The sequence below is a fragment of the Sander vitreus genome, chromosome 2 (assembly GCF_031162955.1).
Source record: "Sander vitreus isolate 19-12246 chromosome 2, sanVit1, whole genome shotgun sequence".
In the NCBI taxonomy this organism is placed as follows: domain Eukaryota; kingdom Metazoa; phylum Chordata; class Actinopteri; order Perciformes; family Percidae; genus Sander; species Sander vitreus.
The window spans coordinates 22,309,362-22,335,677 of record NC_135856.1 but is presented as its reverse complement, the minus strand read 5'-3'; the positions used below and the strand labels follow the sequence as shown (position 1 = coordinate 22,335,677).

Genomic DNA, 26,316 nt, shown 5'->3' with positions numbered 1-26,316 from the left:
TTTTGGAAGAAAGTATTTATTTGGATCAGTTGAGAAATAAAGATACTGTACTTATAACTTGAGCACAAAACTGCACCTTTGCCCTTTTCATATCATAAGTCATTCAAGAAAAACAAAGAACAATATGGCTTGAACAGTCAAGGAGGCCTCGACGTGATGAGAAGATCATAATCTAGTTAAAACGTTTGAATTCAAAACAAAATATTTAGTTGCAACTGAAATGTTGCTCCGTTTTACATACAAGTTAATGTGAAATGCTTCATGGACATGGAATTAATTTGGAAAAAATTGCTTCTTTTAATAGAAACGGTGATACCAGTGTTCAAAATATTTAACGTGAAAACTGAAATGCATAATACAATTGAGTGTGAAGCTTTATCCTGCAACCTATGGCACTGAAATGTGAAAATCTGAAACAAATAAACCATGCCTTGTTAAAAGAACACAAAAACGACCAAAAAAGGCACAAAAAGTCCATCAAGCAACAGGATTCCCAAAAGGCCATGAATTAAATTGTGCACTAACACAGGTATATCAGTCCTTCAGCACTGAGAAACATGGGAATGCAGGGAACTACAACTACAGAGTATCAGGTACAATACTCTGCATACAAATAGACTTTTGAGCAGATACACTATTTACAGGTAACCAACTTTAATAGATGGAACAAAACATTAAATAGTCTATATATATATATATATATATATATATAGTCATTAGTCACTTTGAAATCATATTTATAGGATCCATTTCTGTCTCCCAAGAATTAAAACGGCAAGAAATGTTTTCTCCTTTCTGACCTGGAAGTAGTCAGACTTAATGGCAGTTTCAGGCATGAGCAGGTCACATTTCGCATTTGTGTTTTTTGACATCATTATGACATATTCTGAACTAATTAGCCAGTGATAGTGGGAAACATGTATTGGTACAATTACTAGCTGAAGCAGGGACAATACATACTTCAAACTGAGATTCTCAAATGGCACTGACAGACAAATTGAGCAACCCACCCCCCCCAAAAATTAACAATTTTATTCTGGTTGTGTGCTCTATAGAACTGTCACCTTCACTCCAGTACTCCCCAATTCCAAGTTTACATCTTAATTGTGGCATAGAGTTCATTAATTTGCTCTCTGAAGTGACTCCGGAGCTCAGCTCTCTTGGCCTTCAGGGTGGGTGTCAGCAGGCCGTTCTGGACAGAAAACAGCTCAGGATGTAACGCAATCTCTTTCACCTACAAAGAAAAAGAGCAAAAAAAGAATGAACAAGTGAAAATAAAACCCCAAAATATTCACTTTACCATGAAATTATACAAAAAGCAGCACATTCTTACAACTGATATATGTAAATACGGCCTTAATCAACTAATCAATTATCAAAATAGTTGCCGATCTGTTCTGTCAGTCAATGAAATCAATTAATCAGCTAATCATTTCAGCTCTAATTTGAACATGTTAAAACATAAAACATTTTGCATTTAAATTAGATTTGCTGCCTGACCAAATGCAGCAGAATGCTAGATTTAGAACTTGAAGGTATTTTGATTAAGTCAAACAATCACCTGCTCAAAAGACTTTAGTCCTGCTTCTTTGCCCAACCTCAGAAGGTCCTCCAGAATGGCATTCTTCACATCCTAAACAGTCAGAAAGAAAAAAAAATGTTAGCATGCATAGCAACAAGTGTGGCGGTGTGTTTGAGTCTGTTATAGTAATAACTCTCACCTTGTTCTTGCACAGTTCAGAGTAGGAGCCTTCAATCCCTTTTTTCTTGATCCAAATAGGTAAAAAGTCTGGATCAGGTACCACTATCCCCACCAAACATGCCTGGAAAATACAACACGGATAACATGAAGATCAGTGCCTCACAACTGTACCAAACTAGAAACTGTACTGTTCACTATGATAAGAACCAGTTTCACATTAATTACTAACCTGTAAGCTGTCGCCATGAACAAATATCTGTGCCACTGGATCACTGAGACTATACACGCATTCTATTTTCTCTGGGGCGATGTATTCCCCTTGTGCCAGTTTGAAAATGTGCTTCCTTCTATCAGTGATCTTCAGAGTGCCATTCTGCAACAAACCAGAACAAAAGCACAACTTGAAATTAAGGTTGCAACTGATGCTATGCCACTCCACTTGATACATCTATCCATACGGATGTCCCGACCGGAGTCGATATGGGCTTTTAATTTTTTTATTTCTTTTAATTTATTTTTTACTGATCGGGGGTCGGCAGACAAAAATGAACTAAGTTAAGTGTATTAAGCTGAAGACATCTTTTAGTTACTTAGTTATTTTTGTAAACAACAAAACGGTGTGCAGTTTTATTATTTAGGCAAATACAAGTATCGGATCGGGACTCTGTATCGGCAGATATTCAATACATCTGATCTGGGTCCAAAAAAGCTGATCGGGACATCCCTATCTATCCACAACAATCAACGATGAATAGCCTGCCCCGCTTACAGGAAGCCATTTCCCAATGTCTCCTGTGTGCAGCCATCCATCCTGGTCAATTGCCTCTGCAGTTTTCTCAGGATCTTTCAGGTATCCCTTGAATACATTTGGTCCTTTGACACACACCTAGAGGGAGAGACGATAACATTGACAAAAATCCTATTTCTAGAAATTGGCACATATGCAGACAATACCATTTTTATCCATTGTAGGGGGGGTCGCTTTAGGGATGGCAATGTAGGTTAGTTAGTTGCTCCACCAATTTAGTCCAGACTGAACTCTCTCTACAGCTATTGCATGGATTTTCTACAGACATTCATGATAGCCAAGAGAACGAATCAGACTTTGGTTATCCTCTGACTTTTCTTCCAGCACCACCAGCAGGTCAAAGGTTTATATTTGTCCAATACTGCAGATATTTGGTCAGAAACTAATGCCATTTCCATCAGCCTCAGCTGTCCTTTGTGTGTAATGCTAATTAGCAAAATATAACATGCAAACTAGGATGGTGAACATGGAACATTACACCTGCTAGACATCAACTTGTTGTCATTGTGAGTATGTTAGCATGCCGACTTTAGCATTTAGACTCTTTAACTTGCTGGAAAATTAACTTGTTCATTGTGTTCATCATGATTTACTTTGCTTTCGTTATTTTCCTCTGCAGTCAAGTGTGTTTTCTGACCCCCACTACACTGTAATAAAAGATTTATCATACAGTTTTTCTCATTTCTTTTGGTTCTTTTCTTAAACTATGCCTGATATCAAGCTTCTGTTCAGAGATAGCAAATGCTAACATGGAGCTGTTTTAGAATAAGCTACACCATGTTAATTGTGATGAAAAAATACTGTACAGTCGTGAAAAAATTAGGACACCCATGCTAAAGTTGACTAAAAAGAGCAATAAAAAAAAAATCATCTTTTGGAAAGTGATCTTAATGCCTTAATTAAAAAAAATGAGGAAAAATCCAATCTTTAAGGACACCAATTTTCTTTGTGAATGAATAATGTATCGTAAATAAATAAATACAGGGGGCATAAGTAAGTACACCCCTATGTTAAATTCCCATAGAGGCAGGCAGATTTTTACTTTTAAAGGCCAGTTATTTCATGGATCCAGGATACTATGCATCCTGATAAAGTTCCCTCGGCCTTTGGAATTAAAATAGCCCCACATCATCACATACCCTTCACCATACCTAGAGATTGGCATGGGGTACTTTCCATAAAATCATCTCTCAATGCAAATCAAACCAGCTATTAGGCTAACTGAAATAAAACCATGTCAATCTCTAGGTATGGTGAAGGGTATGTGATGATGTGGGGCTATTTTAATTCCAAAGGCCGAGGGAACTTTATCAGGATGCATAGTATCCTGGATCCATGAAATAACTGGCCTTTAAAAATAAACATCTGCCTGCCTCTATGGGAATTTAACATAGGGGTGTACTTACTTATGCCCCCTGTATTTATTTATTTACGATACATTATTCATTCACAAAGAAAATTGGTGTCCTTAAAGATTGGATTTTTCCTCTTTTTTCATTAAGGCATTAAGATCAATTTCCTAAAGATGATTTTTTTTATTCCTCTTTTTAGACAACTTCAGCATGGGTGTCCTAATTTGTTCACATGACTGTATGTCACAACAAATGCAACAGTATGGCTTCATGTGCTTTTAGTTCTTGGCATGGGTTTTATTGGGCTGTGTATATACAGACAGTGATGGTTGATGAGATTAATTCACTGTTGGATTTGGTCTCAGTTTATAATCATAAAAAGTTAAAACAATTCTAGAATTAACCTTTAAGTATAAGTTAAGTATCTCTACAAAGTACTGTTAGTTAAATACAAAGCAAGTACATACATTTTACCACCCACTGAATGTATTCGATTGTTACTAAAAAAACACTCCTCACCTCTCCCTCTCCATTGGCTGCCAGGTAGTTCATTTCTACCACATCCACTAATTTAACAGCGTTGCAGGGCAGAGGAGGCCCAACGTGACCTGAAGACACAAAATAGTCACAGTTCAGTTTCATGGTTCAAATTTAAAGAAACAAAATGTCACTCATGGGCCATAATACATGAGAATGGACAAGAGTTGTTACCTGCTGTCCAGTCCCCGGGCATTGTCATGGTGCACCCAGCTGTACATTCAGTCTGGCCGTAGCCTTCATAAAACTGGAGTGTAGAGCATGTTTTTAGTGGCATTCACGAAAACAAAACGAACACAGTTATTGATAAAGACTGGCCAAACAATCAATGAGATGGGCGAGTGGATGTGGCTCACCTGACAGCCCAGTGCAGCTCGTAGGAACGTGAGGATTGTTGGAGACACCGGTGCTGCTCCTGTAATGATGAGCCTGACACGACCACCCAGGCTTGCCTGCAAAGTGTGAAACAAACAGGAAGACCATTGTTTATTATACATAACATACATTATTATACACATCATGAAACCCACTGGTGATTCAAATAATAAGATTACTGTAAGGAACTTAAACAATATCAAGAAATACAAAATGTGTAGAAATAGGTATTTATCATTCTGTAGAAGTACCTGCTAACAGAGGACCGAGCCTAAGTAGGCTTTTGTTTTTTAAAGCAAGTGGAAAAAGTTAACAAAAACAAAAGATGCAATGTTTACCTGCACTTTTTTGAAGATGAGTTTGTCCCACATACTGTCCTTTCTGACCACACCACATTTAAGCTCTGCCTCCTTCCTCCTGAAAGCTAAATCGAGCAGCCATTTCTTCAGAGGCGTGTTGGCTTGACCAAAAACCTGTGAAGAATTGAGCTTAATTTGAAATCAAATGTTATATCAAACATTAAACAAGGCAGCAGACCAGAGAAATTGGAGAAGTTAACTTGAATATTTCCTGCAGAAAGTGCTTCTGAATGCTGAGAATCTAAATTGCTAAAGCTAGACTGGATTGCTGGCATAATTGGGTAAGAAGAAGGTGAAGTAGTGAGAATAGTTGAAAAAGTGAAAATAGTTTTAATTAGTAAGAATTTCATTGAAATGTTGAATAACACCAATAATGTATTAAACAACAGTAGAATATTTTTTTTTAAAAAGGAAAGTCATAGTATAGGTATGTCAAATTAAGTGATAAAAAAGTCATAATAGTCATAGGATAGTAACGAAAAAAAGTGATGAAAAAGACATAGTATACTATGTCGAAGTATAGTAAGTAACTATGTTTAGTATATCGAAAAAAGTGATAAAAAAGTCACAGTATAATATATTGAAAAGGGCATATTATAGCATGTCGGAAAAAGTCATAAAAAATGTATAGCATAGTATGACGAAAAAAAGTCATAGTTTAGAATGCCGAAAAAAGTCATAGTATAGTGTGTTGAAAAAAAGAGATAGTCATAATATAGTAAATTGAAAAAAGTCATAATATAGTATGTCGAAAAAGTCATAGTTTAGTATGTCGAAAAAAATGGATAAAAAGTCATAGTATAGCATGTCGTAGAAAAGTGATAAAGTCATAGTATAGTATGTCGAAAAAGTCATAGTATAGTAACTGTATGTCGAAAAGAAGTCAGTTTAGTATGTGGAAAAAAGTGATAAAGTCATTGGATAGTATGTTGGAAAAAAACTATTAAATAAGTCATAGGATTGTATGACCAGCAGTCATAGTATAGCGTGTCGGAAAAAAGTAATTTAGTATGTCGAAAAAAGCCAATAAAAAGTCATAGTATACTGTGATGAAAAAAGTAATAAAAAAGTCATAGGATAGTATGTCGTAAAAAAGTCAGTTTAGTATGTGGAAAAAAATGATAAAGTCATAGTATAGTATATTAAAAAAGTCATATTATAGCATGTCGGAAAAAATTGATAAAAAAGTCATAGTATAGTACGTTGAAAAAAGTGATAAAGAACAGAAAACGCTATTAGAAAAGTCATAGTATATACAGTAGTATGACCAAAAGTCATAGTATGTCAAAAAAAGTAATTTTATTTAGTTTATACTTTTACTATTATACTATTACACACAGGCCTGAAATACACACACATGCTAAGGTCCTTTTACATGCACAAATGGAGAGATATCAGAGTGAGTGGGCTGCAGCTACTGGACAGGCGCCCTGAGCGGTTCGGTGCGTTGCTCAAGGGCACCTTGGCAGTGCCCAGCAGGTGAACTGGCATCTTTACAGATGCAAGTCCACACTCCATGTCCTTATGGAGACTTGAACCAGTGACGCTCCGGTTCCCAACCCAACTCCCTGCGGCCTGAGCTACTGCCACCCCCAATAGTATGTCGAAAAAAGTCATACTTGAAAATGTTGAAAAAAATCAGTTTAGAATGTGAAAAAAAAGAGATAAAAATACTGTTTAGTATGTGGGGGGAAAAGTGATTAAAAAGTCATAGTATAGTATGACCAAATGTCATAGTATATAGTATGTCAAAAAAGTGACAAAAAAGTCATAGGATAGTATGTTGAAAAAAGCTATTAAAAGTCATAGTGTAGTATGACAAAAAAGTCATAATATAGTATGTCGAAAAAAAAGTCAGTTTAGTATTTGGAAAAAAGTGATAAAAAAAAAAAAGTCATAGGATAGTGTGTTGAAAAAAAGCTATTAAAAAAGTCATAGTGTAGTATGACCAAAAGTCATAGTATAGTATATTGAAAAAACTGTTAAAAAAGTAATAGTATAGCATGTCAAAAAAAGGTGACAAAATGTGATAGTACACCCACATTCACAAATGGAGAGATATCAGAGTGAATGGGCTGCACTGCTGGACAGGCACCCTGAGCGGTACAGAGGGTTTGGTGCCTTGCTCAAGGGCACCTTGGCAGTGCTCAGCAGGTGAACTGGCATCTCTACAGCTACAAGTCCACGCTCCCCGTCCTTATGGAGACTTGAACCAGCGACCCTCCAGTTCCCAACCCAAGTCCCTACGGACTGAGCTACTGCCACCCCCAATAGCGGCGAAAACAGTGAAAAAAAGTCATAGTATATTATGTCAAAAAAAGTGACAAAAAGTCATAGTATAGTATGTCAAAAAAGTCATAGTTTAATATGTCAAAAAAAGTGATAAAAATTTCATAGTATAGCATGTCGAAAAAAAGTCATCCATGATTCATGGAAATGTTGTGTAAAACCAGGTCATATTTTCCTTGTATTTATGTATGGTTTGCAAAAATGGGAACTGCTGGGTCCGTGAGATGAGAGAAGCAAAGTGTATGTGCGGTGTGCACACTCTACATTACGGCCAAGCATGCACCCTTAAAATAGCATCTGAATAACACGCCACTGACTTTAGACTAGGTTTTTCCTGGTCTGTGGTGGAATTGTTTTTTGAAACTGCAAAACAGCACTAGGGAACGTTTGTGCAGGAACACACCTCCTCTTTTTGCTGAACCGCCCCCGGGAGCGCAAGTTCATTCCCTAATTTACCGACGTGAGTCTGTGGAGGGAAAAGTCCGCTGTGCTTCGGGTGCAAAATAGGAATAATACATGCGTCAGTGTACAAAGTCAATTGCGCTGGGTGCAAGATAGGGCCCATATCTTAGAATGTCGAAAAAAGTGATAAAAAAGTCATTGCCTAGTATGTTGAAAAAAACTATTAAATAAGTCATAGGACTGTATGACCAAAAGTCATAGTATAGTATGTTGAAAAAAATAATAGTATAGCATGTCAAAAAAAGTATGTGGAAAAAAGTGATAAAAAAAAGTCATAGTATAGTATTGTCAAAGAAAGTCTGGAAGAAAATGCAAACCCCATACAAAAAGGCCCCGCCCAGAGGGAATCGATCCAAGGGTCAGAGTCTACTGGGCCTACTTGCTGGTGCTAGTTCACCATGCCACTGAATAATAGGAAAAAAAGATAAAAGTCATAGCATAGTATGTCAAAAATAGTCATAGTACGGTATGTCGAAAAAAGTATAGTATGTCAAAAATAGTCACAGTACGGTATGTAGAAAAAAAGTCATAAAGTGTCATAATAAAGTTGGTCAAAATAGTCATGAAAAAAAATCATAGTATGTCGACAAAAGTTATAGTATAGAATGTTGAAAAAAAAAATCATAGTATAGTATACTATATCGAAAAAATTCATAGTATAGTTTGTCAAAAAAAGTAATGAAAAAGTGATAATATAGTATGTAAAAAAAGTCAGTATAGTATGTTGAAAAAAGTCATAGTGTAGTATGTCAAAGAAAGTCTGGAAGAACATGCAAACTCTACACATAAAGCCCTGGTAAATTTCCCATTGAAGAAGCCTGAAAAAAGCCTAAACATTGCATAAATAAATAAATAAATAAAACAAAATCGTGAATCAGCGGGCTCTTTTCTTAACTGACTTTTGTAGACTTTAACATGAGTAACATTAGATAAACTGACCTTATCAAACATGCGGTTGAGTAGACGTGGAACCACGGGGAACACTGTAGGCTGCAGCATTTTCAAATCGTCCATCAAAAGTCGAATGTCGCCTTGGAAATAACCGATTCGAGCCCCGTGGATGAGGATGACACACTGATGAAGAGAGAGCTGTTTGTTTATATGTGTTGCAAGTTAAATCGTTTCACAATTTAATCACAGGGAGGGGAAGTGTTGTTGTGGACATTTGACTCCATATCCAAGGTTTGTTATTTAAACCCACTGTATTTTCCAAATTCAGAAGGTGTTACTGGTCATGCTGCTAAGTTACCTTAAAGGTGCAGTAGGTAAGACTTATAAAACTAACTTTCTGTCATATTTGCTGAAACTAACTGTTGGTGTCTAACTGCTTGTCAATCACTGCTCATGCACACACATTCATTCTCCCTTGTGGGGGGAGGGGCTTAGGAGACCGTTTTGGGCTTTAGCAGAAAGGGGGGAGGGACTGAGATGTTGTTGATGTTCAAATTTTTTAGCTAAGTCCTGGATCTTCGCAATCCTACGTACAGCACCTTTAAAAGGTCAAGGATGCATGGACATTTATGGATCACAAATTCATCAAAACAGCTAAGGAGGACATTAAGATGACCAACACATGCGTGGCATTTTTGGTGCCACTGCATAACACCAAACACAGTTTCTCGTTTTCTTTAAAGCTGCAGGGAGCTGGGTATCATTTGAAATGTTTTGGTACCTGTGCCAATACAGTACACAAGTTTCAGCACCAATACCACAACAATACTATTTCTATAAAGAAGGCCAACTTTCAGTACAGTTTTAGATACTTGGTGTTACAGACACATTTCGGTCACACTCAAAAAAGTATTTGATAACCAGCCCCAAAGCTCAAGAAGTTAAGTTTGAAGGAAATCATGATCATTTCATCATCATTTTGATCATTTACAAAAAAGATTAATTTCTAAGTGTATCATTTAATAATTCTGACAGTTGATATGACATTTAAACGCAACTTATAATTTCATGGTGCAATACATCTGAAGGTTAACATGTCCAGCACATACCTGCACAACCCTTTCAAACATGTGAGCAAGGGGGAGATAGGATACATGAATGTCATGGAGGTTCAGCATGCAGTGTACCTGTGGAGAACACAAAACAAAAACACATGCAGGTCAAGCATGGCGTACTGTACCTCCACCACCCTCTCAAACATGTGGGCCAAAGGGAGGAAGGAGATGAGCACATCTTTATTGTTGACCTTCAGCTTACCCTGGATGACAACATACACGGGAGCAGGACAGAGGAACATTCTATACTATAAATTTTAATATTTTTACAACCTACTAAGAATTTTAATATTTTTACAACATACTATTTTTATTACTTTTTATATATTTTATAACATCCTACACTATGATTTATGATTTTATATTTTTCATGACTTGTTTACGACATACTATATATATGACTTCTATGACATTTTTGTGACGTATTATGTCATGGCGAGATCGGATGGAGAGCTTGAGAGACTCAAAATCACATTTCATTTAATTGATAGAGAAGATAGTATTTGCTTTTTTTTTTTTACTAGAAAGACTACTGTACTTTACTGCTTTATCTTTGATGTTCAGTTCTAGTGTATTTTCAGGCTGAGACTGAAAACAATCATTTTAAATGCATAAATGAATAAAAAAAATGTAAAGGGAATATTTCTGAATTAAGAGAAGCAGAAGCATCCACCTTTAAAACAAGAGGGCTACAATCAAACATACATTATTACACAATTTCTTCCAAGTCTAGCTGGTGTGTTTGTTTACCTCTGTAATTCTAATGAAAGCTGCAGTGTTGGAGATTACATTTCCATGAGTAAGCATTGCACCTTTTGGGTTTCCTGAAAGGAAAATAATGATCATGATTATACATGGGGTAAAAAATAACATTTTCAAAAGGTTAAAGTTGCAAACAAGTTGTGTAATTACCTGTGGTTCCTGATGTAAAGCAGATTAGTGCAAGGTCGTCTGGTTTTGGGAGCTGTAATCAGATCACAGATCTACACTCATGCATATGAAGCCTGAATTGCTATTGCATTAGAAATGTGCAAGATGCTAGGTTTTAGTACAGCGCAAAAAAGAAGAAAAATCTTCCTTTCAGAAAGAATTCTGCTGATTACAAGTGAATTATCTAAGTCAAAATAATTGTAATTGTAGTAATTTAGTAAGAATTAGGAGTTTTTTTGTCACGTAATCAACAGGTCAAATGAGGTGTGCTGTACCTACTCACCACTGGTTTCTGGAGATTGGCTTCACCGATGGCCTGGAACAATTACAAACCGTACAGTGAGATATAGTGTGTTTGTGGGAAGTGCTGAGAACAACCATACTTTAAAAACACAGTGCCTCACGGCCTAATTTCCATCTAGTTCTGACCAGAACATAATTGAAAACAGTGTGATTCAAAAAGCAACAGGAGGAAGTTTCATGAACATCTGCTGATGGTTCATGCTCAGTAGATAGTGATGCCCAAAAAGAAGATCAGGTTGTTATTCTCACCTCAAACTCCTTTAAACTCAGAATCTCAATGCCACACTCCTGTCCACGGGACACCAGCTCGCTGTCGAAGGGCTCTATGAGCACAATTGTCTTCACCGTTCGTCCTTTCCCACTGACACAGTCCAGAATCAACCGAGCCTTTTGGGGTACATCACAAATCACTGTTGAGATGGAGGCTGGAAAACAGATGGCACCAAATTAACCACTTAGTTTGTGTCCTTGATCTAGAGCGCTGCGATGACAATGCAGGTGGTGTGTGGTTAGTGTTTGAAAGAGAACTTTTGTGTACCTTTGTCGATAATGTAGCCGATGGCCTCGGTGCCGAGTGTGTCATACAATGGAACTGCCACCATGGAGTATGTGTAACAGGCCAGCTCTGAAATGGTCCACTAAGAGACAAAAACACAGAAAACAGATCAAAATTACTAATGAAAAAAAAAAAAAAAATGATCTGAAGGAAATGACTTCACAACACCCACCAAAATAAGAAAATGCTCATAATATGGCTACAGCAGGAGTACTACAGGTAGGACATCCAAACTTCCAAAACCAGGATTTGTTTACATGCACAAAACATAACCAGGATTCTCCAAACCAGGATACTAGTGTGCATGTAAACGAGAATTCTGTATGGAGGGCTATATACTGTAGTAGAGAGGCACCTGATTATCAGACTAAATTAATTTGATAGTATGTTTAACTCACTGATATAATGTGAGCAGCGATTCAGAGGTCTGGAACCAGGCTAGTGCGTCAAATGGCGAAATCAATAAACTAATTTGGACACAACTCAGGTCATTACTCTCATCCAGCAGCAACGGTGCTGAGTCACTCCCTCTTCTTCTCCTTGCAGTTGTCATGCATTCATTCCGTGTTGTTGACTGTATAGTTGCTGTGACAGTTGCCAACAGTATGTTGGTGTTCAAGTTGTGTTGCTGTGCTGTCTGTTGTAGTGTAAAACATTCTAAAATTAGTCTAAAATGTTGTTAATAACTATGAAATATAAATAATCCTGGTCATCTAAATGAATTCAAAAACCATGAATGTCACGCTGCATTAGGGTTGTGCCGACGGACGATATCATCGTGATGCCACGCGCCCCACGCTGTCAGACACACACTAATCCTAGTCGCGGGCACTGGATGGGAAATTGACGAGTGCATCGGCCTTACACTAGCAAAGACACTTGTGTCGGGCTTTGCGCTGTGCTGCGCAGGGTGCAAGATGGGCCCCTTAAGTGGAAGCTACTTTTTTCCCCTCTACCTGCTCTACTCGCTCTACCTGCTAGTAACGTTGGACACATCGGTCTCGAGCGCGAGAGAAAAAAGCGTTAACGTGGAACGCTATCACACTTTCCTTTCTCCCCTCATTGGACTAAGTTTGTCGACACTACTGTGTGCATGCATCAATAAGTAAGTCTGATGTCCTGTAGGTACGGGACAATGTTATACAGGATTTATGAATGTACGCTAGCAACAGTAGGCTAATTCACGAGGGTGCTATTTTATGTGTGAGCTAATATTGAATGCGTTATTCAGTGCAAACAAAACCGAGAATGTAGTTTAATCTCAGTAATGATGGTATATTAGGTTATTACTGTCGCTCTGTTGAAGGCAAACGTCCCACTGTACTGTCGTTATGCAGATCACAGACATCTGATTGACTTTACTGCACCGTAGTTAAGTGAAAGTAGGTCAAGTTGTAAAAAACTGCCCCTACCAGCCCCCCCGACGACGATATCATCGTCCATCGCCATGTTTTACTGTGAGCATTGTCAACTGCCAATTTAGGGGACATCGCCCAACCCTACGCTGCATTTACTGTAGTATGACGTCATTATATAGACTGACCTTCTCTTAGCACCCCCAACTCTGACTGAATACAGTGCCCCTGTCCAACAGTCATCTAAATGTACCTTTTTGAGTATTTGCAAAGCATGATGGCAATTAGTTCTCGGCTGGTGACAATTGATTGTAAAAACTTTTTACATTGCATTGCGGGATGATCAGTCAGAACTGTGCAACGTTAGCGCACGGATGATGCCATGTGTTGTACCTCTGGCCTGTTCTGGGAAAAGATGCCAACAAACTTGTCTCCTGTATGAGAGTGTCCTCTGTGAAGGAGAGCAGAGCCAATGTGCTCTGCTCTGTCTGCCACCTGTGCAAAACAAAAGTCAGTTTTTTTTTTTTTTAAATCTATTGTGACTCGGCTAGTTGTGTATTTATACATACAAGTTGAATGTTCCATGTCTGTGATCCACATCTTACCTCTCTATAAGACTGCCACTCATACGGCTGGTTTGGTTTCCTCGATCCTAGACAAGGTCCATCATCTGTGAAAGAAAATAAAAGCTCACTTTTTTGTACTACTGTACATTCACTGAAAGAATTGTATCATACGTAATTGGTGCAAGAGATATACTGACTTGATACTTTGAGCCCACGTTGGAACACCTCATACATCGTGCATGCATCGCTGTAGAAGTGTGTCATGGGCTCGTCGCTGTCGTTGAGTACCGACCTCCGTGCACGTTCTCCACCCTACGACAAAAGAAATCACAAAGTTACGACTAGCACTGACACCTCAACCTCAGGACACATTTCTCTCTCATCGTGAGCACAGATTAAAAAGATGGAGACCCCAGGAGGTTCCTCTGATATAAACATGGATCCTGTACAGTAGATGATGCAGCAGCAGTTATAATTTAAGATGAAATGTGTAATGACAGAAAATTGTGGGACAAAGGCAGCAGTAGTTGGTGCAAGCCATATATATTCAATGGAAGCCAGGCTTTCCACTCCTCTTTAAATTAATATATGATAGATACTTTTTTAACCACAAATAAAATTAATTATACCTAATAAACCCTTTAAAAGGGTGCCATTAAAAACAGGATTCAGGAATGATAACTCTGACACTACTGATAAAGACCAATGTAATCCCAGCTAAGGTAAAGTTGACTGTGCTGGTAACTTTTTAGTACTCTAAGTGTGACAAACAGTGATGATGTCAAAGCTTGTAATTCAAAAATACTTTTAACAACTTTAGCTGGTATTAAAGTTCCTGGGAAGGATTGCATCAACATTCCTGCTGAATGAGGTCTGCTGACTGGTTTCCTTCCAGTAGTTGGATATGGCTTCAGTTATTCCTCTAACACGCAGGATTACAAGACAACGGACGGGTCAATGTGTCATTGTTTTCTGTGCTGTTGGATCCACATTGCATATATTCATTCAGGATATTAGATATTAGACACCTACTGGCATTTCCACTGACTGCAGGCCGAGGTCACAGGGGGGTGTGAGGGCTTTGGGCCGGGTGGCGAACCAGTAGGTGGTGATGGCGGCGAAGGCACCCATGCCCATGAGTGCATTGGTGGGCAAGCTGCGCATGTACTGCCGAAAATCTTCCAGCTCGGGAATCCGCAGCTGTCTCAGGACCTCCTGAGCCTGCATGACTGTTCTCTGCACTGACCCTGCAGGGAAACACAGACAGGACCATATTACATTTTAAACATTTAGTCTACACTTCTTCTGCATGTGTGCAGGGGCGTGAGAATGGGCCCTTGCAAGTGATTCAGACTGCCACCGTGGAAATACTCCTATGCCCAAACAAGAACTCACGATCATTGAAAATCAGTTCCATTTGCTATAGGCTATATGCCTTCGAAAAGGCAAAACCATTTCCATCATGGTTTGTAAAATAGTGAAAAATAACAAAATAATATACTTATTTTACATAAACTATAAATAAACTATGAAAAAACCACCAAATTAAATGAATAATTATTTTATTTGGTAAATGTTATATACACACATACGAAATGATGATTGCTGGGTAATATGTATGTTGATGTCAAGTCTCGATTTGATCATGTGACGAGACATGGTAGCTAGTTTAGGTACAAAATCTGTGAAGACTGACATGCTGAACTCATCTGCAATGTGATGTAAATTTACTGTGTCATTTTGCGCAATTTAAACTGTAATTTTAAAAGGAAATTGTCTACAATGGGAATGTGTGGTGATACAGCAGGAGGTAGTATTTATCTTTTTATTAATGGGTCTCTTGTTTTAGACCATTACACAGCAACATGAGAGTCCGCTCACACTGAAGAAGAAGAATAGTGGTCCCATTCAGAGTTACAGGCAATTTTCTACCATCTGTGAATAAACCCCATCCAATAAATGCTTGTTTCTTACATTAACTCATTTTGTACTGTTCTTATTATTAGTTAAAGATTATTTTTGTCTATAATTGATAGTTTAAAAGCTTGAAAGGTACAGGACATTGACGGGAAATTAATCAGCAACTATATGGATAATTAATTAATTATTTAAGTCGTTTTCTAACTAAAGAATCCAAACTGTTTCTTGTTTAAGGTTCTACAATATGTCAATTTCTGATTATTCTGCTGTTTTTTTGGGATCTAGGTAATTGTGATTAACAGTTTTCTGATGTCATATGGCTTAATGCATTAGTCGAGAGAATAAGCTTCTTATTAAATAATTACAAAAATAATTGTTAGTTGCAGCCCTTACATTTAGTAATGGTCCCTGGCTGGAATCAGACAGGGGACGTTGAAGCTCTATGGTATGTGTCTTAACCATTAGGCCACCAGGACGTTTTTTTAAACTGTTACCACCCAAGAATCAAGCATATTTCAAATCAACAGCTGCCCCAGCAAAGAAAATCTCATCCTCAATTAGAGCCACATGTAAAAACATATTATGTAGTATTATTTCTTATTTTTGACTTTCATTTCTTCCTGTCACTGTCAAACTTTGCTTACTGTCAGATGCTTAACATAATACAGCAATGTACAGTATGAATACTTTCTGGCACAATGACATATTAATACCAGAGAAACATACAGTATGAAACCAAAATAAAGCTTCAAGGATAGCTCTACAGTATACTATACGGGGCAGCAGCAGCAGCAGTGTTCATCCCTGTGATTCAGTGATGATCAACCACTTTAGCATTACTGATTTGACAGATATAACAAAAGATTTGAGACCTTAAACATTGATATGACAATTTCATTTGACCCTCCTAACCGCAGAAACCTTGGCTTTAAAAGATCTTAACAATATGCCCTTTTATATAAATAGGTCAGAAATCTCCTTAAAATTCATAAAGTTTTGAGTTGATTTTAACTAACTTGATTTTGATTAATACATGTTTTTATAAAACATAAAATGTAATTAGGGGTGCAATGATTGCACATTTCTCAGCCGATAATTGGGTGTAAAATTTTCATTTGGCCGATGTCAATACCGATGCTTGTTGTTTTCTTTTGAGCCAGGTAAACAAATAAATCTCATTATAAAAAATATATATTATATATTATAACTCACTCACGGGGAAGGCAAAATGTTACTACACCGGTGACTTCTGGGAAGCAGGAGGATTTTCTGTTTTTCCATCATGTGTCTAGAATAGTCAAGCTGCAGGCTACCGGTAAGCCAACGTTACCTGTGTCTTTAGCTGCATGCTACAAGTCAATAAGGTACGCTGTCCACGGAATTTCACCTTCTCGAATGCTGTGGTTAACATGGGCTGGGTCATTCTGTCGGTCTGTGCTCTCTTGGCCTCCAGGTCATCTCTCTGGTTTTTATTAGCTTTAAGGTAATCGGTGTACACTTCGAAATGTCACAGGAACATTCTTTTTTGGGACGGGCATTGGAAATTAGCAATATAAATGCTGTGACGCTGTACATTGGAGATGTGTTGCACAAATGTCTATGTCTAAGCATCTGTCCCTATTCAAATAAACATGAAATGAAACAAATGAATGAAGCAGGGTATAGGCTACTCTTGTATGAGTCAGACCAATTAACACAACATTATGGCAGCGCAAAATAGATAAACATCAACTACTGCCATCTGTGCCTGTCACCTTATTTGCCAATGGGCCGATGACCGTAAATAGGGCGAAGATCGGCCGATTCCGCTGTCCAGCCGATACATCGTTTATCCGTATTTTTAATCATTAATTGATTTCCTTTTTCAGGGGTATCTCATTTCATGTTAAGCTATTCTTGTTTTACGCCTTCCTATAAAAGTAGTATACATTTACTGAAGTGATATGCATAAAGATGATCATTCAGAGCACAAAATGAAATACTACAGTAGCGGAAATCTGTTGTTTAAAAGAACTAGACATTTAGGTCAAATATGCTGCTGAAAGTACTTTTACATTTGCCATTGTTCTTGTTCTGCACTATCACTAACAATGCATACAAAAGGAAGATGTGCTATCCCATTCAAAAGCTTTAGCAACAAAGACACTGGAAGGAAATATGACTGCACGCACACTTTTAAAAGATCACGCGCCTTCATGGAAATTGGAAACAACCACAGACGCTGTACAATGAACGCTACTCTACTCATGTCTGAAGGGAAGTGACACTTTCTGGTCTGGCATGTTTTAGAAATGACTCACTGGGCTGAAACCTCAAACTTCAAAGTCCTGAACATATGGCTCTGTAAAATTTTAATAGAACAGTCAAATGACTTCTAATTACATGTTAATGTAAAATGCAGATTAGATGAGCCTGTGGCAAGAAAGACCAATTTTAAACTCACCAGCTAATATATCTAACCAGCAGTTATTTTTCAATGAGGCTATTACATCGGAATACGGAAATACATGAATTAGTAACTCGCACTTTCAACATTTAATGTTTTGTTTATTTTTATTTATTATCAGACTCTGTGGCTTTATATACATATGTTCAGCTCCTTTAACCTCTAGATAGGACGGTGATTGCCCTGTAGGTAAACAACTGCCACACACAGTACAGTAGGTAACAATTGACTTCTCACCTACTTCAATAATTAACACAGGGCCTATGGCAACTGGGACCAGTGCCAAAGTTTTGTAGAAAAGCTCCCAAACAAGTTACTTTTTTTTAATGACAATTTACTGTAAACGCAGTAAATTGTTGAATGTGCAGAAAGATGAACACAATCAAAAGAGATTAATGACATGAGCTCCTTAATTTATATATTCAAATATAAAAACAAAAAGCACTGGCAAGATTCATTAAAGCCGTTTTATTCCATTTATGCTCTATAAAAAATAAAATACACTAAATCAAAAACTCCACATTAAACCTCACAAATGTTCCACTACAGTAAGTATTACAGGTGTTCCTATTAGCCATTATGAAAGACAAGATGATCGCCCACTTCAGTATGTCAGCACCAGGACAAACGTAAATGAAGCTAAATGGATATTTCAAAAACGTCAGCAATGATTGTTGACAAATGAAGATATAAGAAATCTCTATACTCACAGTCCCACAGTGTGTATATGAAGAAAAGTACAGACTGTGTCCAAGGGCGGAGAGCTACAGTTATCTGACAGGCCCTGACAGGCAGCAGTTGCTATTAGAAGGACTCACACTGACCTCTAATAGACCTCTGAGGTTCTCACAACTATGAATAGCTGAAACCTGCCCCTCTCAAACAGAAACACAGACGTGTGAGGCAAAACTACGCACTCACTGGAGCAATATAGACATTTAAGCTTTTTGTGCACGTGTCTGTCTGCATGCGTAAAACTAGTTTAAAGGTAATGGTGGCCACAAATCCAATCAGAATTCAGAATGAAGTCATCGCTGATCTGAGTGATATTAACCTTTTTTCAGTAATGTTTATTCAAGACAAAATGACCAATATCTTATCATACATTATCTTTTCACAGTGTGTGCAATTCTTGTGTTGCTGAGCATCCAAACTAGTGAAACTATAGCCGAACAAAGAATTACACACTAATTACAAGAAGGTCTTTGTATTCTACATAATAGATATGTTGACAAATTGCACTTGTATACTGATATTCCAGAGTTATGTGTGCACTAACATTGACTAAACTGAACCTGAGCGTATGTGCACATTCTTTGGAGTCTAAGATGAATAGTTATAATTTCCATGATCTACACCTTATTTTCTTGCATTTTCAACTGAGACAAATGTAAACTGTGGGTAAAATGTGGACATATGGATTTCTACACTTCCTGCTTAACGTGTCTGCAACAACAAAGACAAGGTAAAAGGTAGCAAGCCCAAAAGTGAACAAGTGTAATCAGCCGTGGCTGTATCAAGCAAAACACACACATACACATGGATGTTTGTGGAGTTTAACAGACACGTTACAATGCTGAAACAGTGGTAGGGTGGTATAGAAAAATCCTGTTTAAATGATATCATGGTATATGTAATTTTATGTCATGTTATCAGTGTATATGTCCATTAAGACAATTTTCTGGATATTATCTGGATTTTATGGATACTATAAACAGAAAGTCATGTCAGTTTTTGGTTAATTCAGCAAATTAAATTGACTATTTGAATATGAATATTTCATCACATTGATGCTAAAGCGCCATAACGCTCAACACAACTAAAATCTACAGAAATAGATGATTAATATGAAAACTACAGTGTTCATAATGGATTTTTCAAAATTACAACTGTGTTACTTACAGCTTTATAAATATCAGAATGTGTTTGTGTTTCTCTGTTTGAGATGAACAACATTTGAAAGCTGAAACTAACAATTATATGCATTATGAAGTTAGAGAGAGAGTTGTTAAAAGGCAAAAGGTAATGCAACAACCCCCCCCCCCAAAACACCACCTCTGCTCTCCATACTTGGACTGGGAAGATGACAAGCCAATGGCAAAGCCAGCTCACCAGTCACCCCACACCCAAGCACATACAAGACATTGGAAAAAAGAGAGGGAGAGGGCAGCTGGTTCATTTGACACATAACAGAACATCAAGACTGCAGCTTGAGAGAGACTACAGCTGTGGTTTTGAAACCACAGCCAGGAAGTTACACAAAAAACCCCCAAAAAAAAACAAAACACATGGTTGGTCAGTCACACTTGATTTCCAAAAAATTAAGTTCCTCTTCGAGGAATGGCGCACATAGAAAAAAAGTTTTAAAAAAAAACAACAAAAAAAGACACTGAGCAGCAAGAGTTAAGTTAAATGATTTAAGCTCATTATTAGAATCTAATCACAGGAGGATTAACACATGGAGCCCTTTAACAAACTTTACTTAATCCCATTTTGACAAGACGGTCACTTCCGCAGCTTTCTCTCAACTGTTAGCCTAGATGAATCTGCACAAACTGGTCACAAACAGCTGAATAGAACACTTTTTTTGTCTTATGTACGTTTGTGTTTTGGACTATAACCTGGGAGGATCAGAGGATCTCAGCCAGATTATGAAATACAATGTAATCAAACCGTATTTATCAGTTAATGTCAGTTTGTCAAGCCGATGTAGGCCACAGTGTATTCAATTTAGTCACAGACTGGACATTTTCCTAATTTAAACATGTGGAAGTTTATGGTTATAACAACATACCAACTTATCATGTTAGAGCAAGAAATGACTCTTGTTTAACCAAGATGATATATAGAAAACGTTTTGTGTTTAACAAGAATAAATGTTATAGCAAGAAAGTTCCGAAAAATTGGGTATGTAGTGAAAAGGATCTCATTAATGAGAAACAGCGTGACAGCGTACTGCTGCCGCCCAATACATAAAAATGGAAGGCCAAACCATTTTTTTTTTTACCTGACACCAAATGTGTTCAGGCAACAATCACATACTGCAGTTCACTATTGATTCTGTTCTAAAAATGCAAAATGTTGACAACTGAAAAATCATGCGTTATTGATTTATTGGATCCTGTTGTTGGATCTGCTTCAGTCCAGCTGCCACTATCTCATTGATAATTCAACGGTTTTACAAAATAGTACAGCACGCCCTGAGGGTAGTAATCTAAATCGAAGGATGATTCAATATTTTCCTGTGTAGGTTTACAGAGATATAGCATGAGGATGCTCTCAGACAACCGAAAGACCACTTTCTCCTGATAAGTATGGTGGATGAGCAACACTCTAGCTGGGGGAAGCTGTAAAAGCATGAACAGGAAGAGACAACCAAAACCCTCTGACAGCATACGTTTGTCAATGCATGGCTATAACTGATGGTTGTTGAAGCTCATGTGGCTTCAGTGGGACAACTTTCATGTGCTTGACCCCTCTGCCTGCCTTGTGTCCATCCTCCTCCAGTAACATTCAACCCAAAGAACACAAAGGCTGACCTTGCACAAGAATACCATGCACAAGACTGCAGGTCAAGACCTCCCTAGTGAAATCGCACACTCCCAGTCACATGGTTTCACAGTGGAGAAATGTAGGGGAGAGGTGGGAGGGTGGAGGACGGGATTTGTGAAGTGGAACAAAGGTCAACAGCCACCAACAAAGCAGGCGCATGACCTCTACACTGTAGGTGAAAGAAAAACGTGCTGTCGTTTTGAAATTATTGTGCACGAGTCTCAGTAAAATTTGGGCAGAAACTCTAAATTAAAGGTCGGACGTTTCTGGTTGGGAAACTTTTCGAAGAAACATTCCAATATCCAACAATTCTTCTGTGCAGGTGCGTTGGAAAATATCACAAACTTGGAAAAAAGGAAAATCCTGCACTCTGCTCTTGCTTATAGCATCACCATTTATTAAAGAAAACTAACATTTCAGTCCCTCTGAACCTTCAAGAGTATTTTCTTATTCAGAAACAAAAGTGATCTTTAGTTTTATTGATACTAAATTATGCGTTTCCTTAACATCTTACAAATGTCTTTATCTACATTACAGAGAAAACATTTGCAAAGGAGATTTTTCAAAACATTATAGTGCACCGTTTACTAGCCAGCAGTCTTCTTTTTTTACTGCCTTTTTGCGTTGCATTGCTAGACTTCTACACCACCACCAACTGTTAATCAGCTAAATAGAATGACATCATCAGAAGGAATATGCATCGCGTCCTCGTGCGCATGAACAAACAGTGAGGACCAACTTGTAAAAACCATCGCTCTACTAGTGGTCACAAACTAAACAGGGTGACACTGAGCCATTCGCTCTTCCTCTGAGGTCATTTTCAGTGACTCTGAATGCAAATCAAAAATGTCAGAATGACATAGTCTAGTCTTGTGTATACTGTTTGCATAGACCTGTTGACTCTACAGCTAATAGTCACACCACTGTTATTTTGTCTACAAATGCTCTTACATAGTTTCTATTTTTATTCTATTCTTATTTAAGTTTATGTACCTCTTGTTGTTTAGTTACTTATTTATACATATCTGTATTTATTTCTGTCCTTGTACTTCTGCAAAAACCGAACTTCGTGCCGGGGATCAATAAAGGTTAATCTTATCTTATGACATCCTATTGTGTGTTTCGTAACACCAACCCAAATATGCAGTGTACCATCACACATACTGTACAAATCCTCACAGCTGAGGGAACGTTTGGCATTTTAGCTTGAACATGACTTAAACAATGAATCAATTATAATAGTTGCCTATTATTATTATTTTGTTGATGAGCTAATCTATTAGTTTTACAGTAGCCATGTTAAATGAAAGATGGCTGCAAAGAGGTACTTTTGGTGATACCACAGTAAAATATTAGCACCTGAACGGACATAAATAAAAAAAAAAAGCAGGACTACATTGTCGACTGGATGAGCTTGAATATACTGTACAAAATGGTTCAAGATATGAATCATCATACTCTGCGGTGAATTATATTATAAACTGCATTTTATTTTCCCAGAATGGGAGGATTTCTTTTAATTAGCTGATATTTTCTAATAAGTTCCACTGGAAAAACATTTCAGAGAAACAGCATTCACACAGCAATTCATTCTTCTCTTAAGCAGAAGCATGATAATTTGAGGTTGGTTCATTAAGCCGGAACCCCAACTTGCTGCTCTCACATGATTCTTTTGAATACACTTTAGTCAGTAAATGACGTCTCATCAGTGAAAGTTGGTTGGGATGACTTTTCCAAATTTTGCCCTGAGCTGAAATTTCTGCTTTAGAAAGGTCTCACTCAGATTGTTGTGTAAACAAAAATCAAGTTGCTTCCCATCAACCCCAAAACAGGCAGACAAGCTGGTGCAACTGGCCAAACCAGAGTGACAACAGGGTGCCAGTCGGCTCCTAAAGCACAAAACCACCCTCTCTGTTTGCTGTAATGAAAGCCCCTGCTGTACTCAAGGGCAAACACATGATTGAGTCTCTGCACGGTCACTTCAATCATCCTGTGTCTGTACTGTAACTACGCATGTGACTGCACACAGCATTGCCTGAAGAGCATTACCTAGTGTTTTAAAAATGCGGTTTATAAAAGGAGGGAAATGACAGCCACTAGAGATACATTCCACAGACTCCAGTAAGGGGAAGTTTACCAAAAAAAAAAAAAACACCTCAAGTCTTCAGTTATGATCTGCTGCAACATCCTACACTTCATTTTACAGCAGGTCGAGCCTCCTAAACCTTCAAAATACAAGACGTGTCTGGCCAGTATCGGTTTTCTGACTTTACTTGGAGAGTAAATAGCAGAAAAAGTCCAACTTTTTTAATAACGTCTGTCTCTCTAATGTATGCAGTACTTTTTAAAATTCACTGCATACATTATATATGTATATTACACAAATGACATATAGGCTAGGTCTTCTTTACATTTTTGTTGATCAAATGCATACACCTTGGGCAGCCATTTGTTTCCATAATTCCAAGTATGTGTGCACATACTTGGCCAATAAAGCGGATTCTGATATACCCATATAATCCTTGTTACAATTCCTTTAAAAACTAATTTTAGGAATCCTTAGCAAGTAAAGTGTCCATGTAAAAAAAAGAAAAAAAATGAACATCAGCTGATATGATCAGATTTTTCAAACTCCCAAATATTGATATGTCAATCTTTAAAAATCCAGTAATGCATGATTCATATGAAAAGCCTATACTTATTTCCTAAAGAAATAAATCATAACTTTATGTTCACTGTGATGGATTATACAACTCAGACAAGTTTGCCAATGACATTTCGAATGAGAGAATAGGAGTGGCTAAAACCTGAAAAACCATACCCCTCAGTGTGCTGTGCATGTGTTCTAGAGGTTACAGGCACACATATGAAGTAAGAAGCTATGGCGGGGGATGCCACTACATGCGCTTGATAATGGTGACATTGTTCCTGTTTATCCTCGTCGTAATCTTATTTTATAACAATGACGTCAGTGTGCAGGCCAGTTGCACACAAAGTGGGTGAGGCGGGGATAAACAAAACAAAACAAGTTTCCAAACAAAGTATCGTTATCATTTCACACACGGTGTCTGATCAGAGGCTACGTGTCCATCTCTTGTTATTTCAGAGGATCAGCTTTGGACATTCACGGAGATTCTCAGCGACACCGACAGATAATAGAGACGAACACATTATACTGATTAAAGGCATAATACTGACTGAACACGCAGTCCATGTAACCATAAGAGATTAAACGGAAATAAAGATATGATGCCGAGAAAATATACAAAACGTGGCTTGACTCTGGTCTATGTTAACGCAACAATAAGCGAAGAGGAGCATATTTTCCGATGGCTCGTTACAGCATCACGTTTTTAACAAACCTCTGAAAAAAAAAAGACATAGGCCTAAGCTAGTGGACGCTAATGTACGCGTGGACAATTAAGGAAGAAGGTGGGGAAACATTTGCACCGACCTGTAAGCAGCAGCAGTTCCGGAGACTTTATCGAGAGTCTTGAGGAAGCAACAGAGGAAGCAGCGGGTCTACGTTTAACACTCAGCCAATCAGGAGCAACCACACGTGTTGATTTACCTAAAGTTTGAGAGGCGTGCTGTTATTGGTCAATATGTTGTGACAATCCCTGTACATCTCACGTACAATAACAGCCTGTATGTATACTTCTTTGACTCGAAAGAAAGATGTTATAGGCTACTGTGTAAAACTAATCATAACATTAAAATTGAGTGTAAAAATGTCATTATACATCTTGAACTTGATAAATAGAACGTTTAATTAATTGTAAATGTTAATGCAAAATAACAAAAGTCATCTCTAATTTCGCTGGAGTTTTATGTGAGTTTAATGTTGATGTCAATGTTTATTTAGCCGAATATTATATATTTATTTATTTATTTATTTATGTATTTAAATACACATTCTTGTTTCTCTGTACCATTATGTCGAGTACATGTCTGCAATGTTTCTATATTTGAATGTTTTTTCAATAAAAATTGAAAAATATATAAATGTATACTGTAGAGCTACTCTGTACTTTTACTCCAATACATTTCAGGAAGGAATAACTACAATACTACCGGTACCCCCACTTAAACAAAAAGTCAGCCAGTGCAGTAAGAATATCCCAGCCTGTTTTCAATGCAAATCAATTAGTTGATAGATAGATAGATAGATAGATAGATAGATAGATAGATAGATAGATAGATAGATAGATAGATAGATAGATAGATACTTTATTGATCCCCAAGGGGAAATTCAAGGTCTCAGTAGCTTAAGGCATCACACACAACATACACATACATCACAAACAGGATGATAAAAAAGCAAATCCACATGAATAGCATGGAAAATTAAATTAAAAAATACTAAATACTAAATAAAATAAAATAAAAAATAAAAAATCCACATGAATGTACTAAGGGATGTATAAGCATGAGACACTTGCAGTGATAGGGCAGCAACTGACCCTGTGATTCAGTATGAGAGTGTGTGTCATGGTGGTAGTGCAAATAGGTCCAATAGTGCAAGGATAAAGTCTAGAGACCAGCATTACATATGGACAGTATAAGAGAATAATGTAAACACAGTAATATAAAAACTATAGCAGTGGAAGGATAAACTTTAAAAAAAAAGACAGCATTAAATATGGGCATTACAAAGTTAGTATATAGTTTCATGTATTTTCTAAAATGAAGGTTCATTTTTCATCATTCTGGTGCAGCGACATGCCTTTTTGTTTCACGATACAGTCATTTCTTTAGATAGTTCTAAAAACAGGTTGAACTAATTGCACAAACAGAT

The 26,316-nt window shown here is 37.4% G+C and overlaps 1 protein-coding gene across 2 annotated transcripts; it reads right to left on the bottom strand.

The window, feature by feature from the left end:
• Positions 1 to 25,072, bottom strand: acsl1a (acyl-CoA synthetase long chain family member 1a). 2 transcript variants are annotated; one of them, XM_078261202.1, is made up of 21 exons: positions 24,973 to 25,072; positions 14,633 to 14,847; positions 13,798 to 13,912; positions 13,640 to 13,704; positions 13,428 to 13,529; positions 11,662 to 11,761; positions 11,373 to 11,548; positions 11,104 to 11,136; positions 10,803 to 10,854; positions 10,641 to 10,714; positions 9,885 to 9,962; positions 8,824 to 8,958; positions 5,113 to 5,247; positions 4,756 to 4,851; positions 4,574 to 4,646; positions 4,382 to 4,470; positions 2,472 to 2,588; positions 1,932 to 2,075; positions 1,722 to 1,823; positions 1,562 to 1,633; positions 1 to 1,234 (listed from the first exon to the last, which is right to left on the bottom strand). In XM_078261202.1, exons 2-21 carry the CDS (start codon positions 14,825 to 14,827, stop codon positions 1,094 to 1,096), a joined length of 2,094 nt encoding a protein of 697 aa, XP_078117328.1. In that variant the 5' UTR covers positions 14,828 to 14,847; positions 24,973 to 25,072; the 3' UTR covers positions 1 to 1,093. The 2 variants fall into 2 exon arrangements, with proteins under 2 accessions (XP_078117328.1, XP_078117320.1); XM_078261194.1 differs by lacking the exon at positions 24,973 to 25,072 and adding an exon at positions 18,677 to 18,831.
• Between the last annotated feature and the right edge of the window lie 1,244 nt (positions 25,073 to 26,316).

Excerpts from the sequence above, each read along its gene's own strand:
- acsl1a (XM_078261202.1), bottom strand. The coding sequence starts at position 14,827 with ATGCAGGCTCAGGAGGTCCTGAGACAGCTGCGGATTCCCGAGCTGGAA. Across the intron at positions 9,963-10,640 it reads CTTTCATTAGAATTACAGAG|GTACACTGCATGCTGAACCT; the intron begins GTAAACAAACAC and ends TGTTCTCCACAG. Across the intron at positions 8,959-9,884 it reads TGTTTGAAAGGGTTGTGCAG|TGTGTCATCCTCATCCACGG; the intron begins GTATGTGCTGGA and ends TCTCTTCATCAG.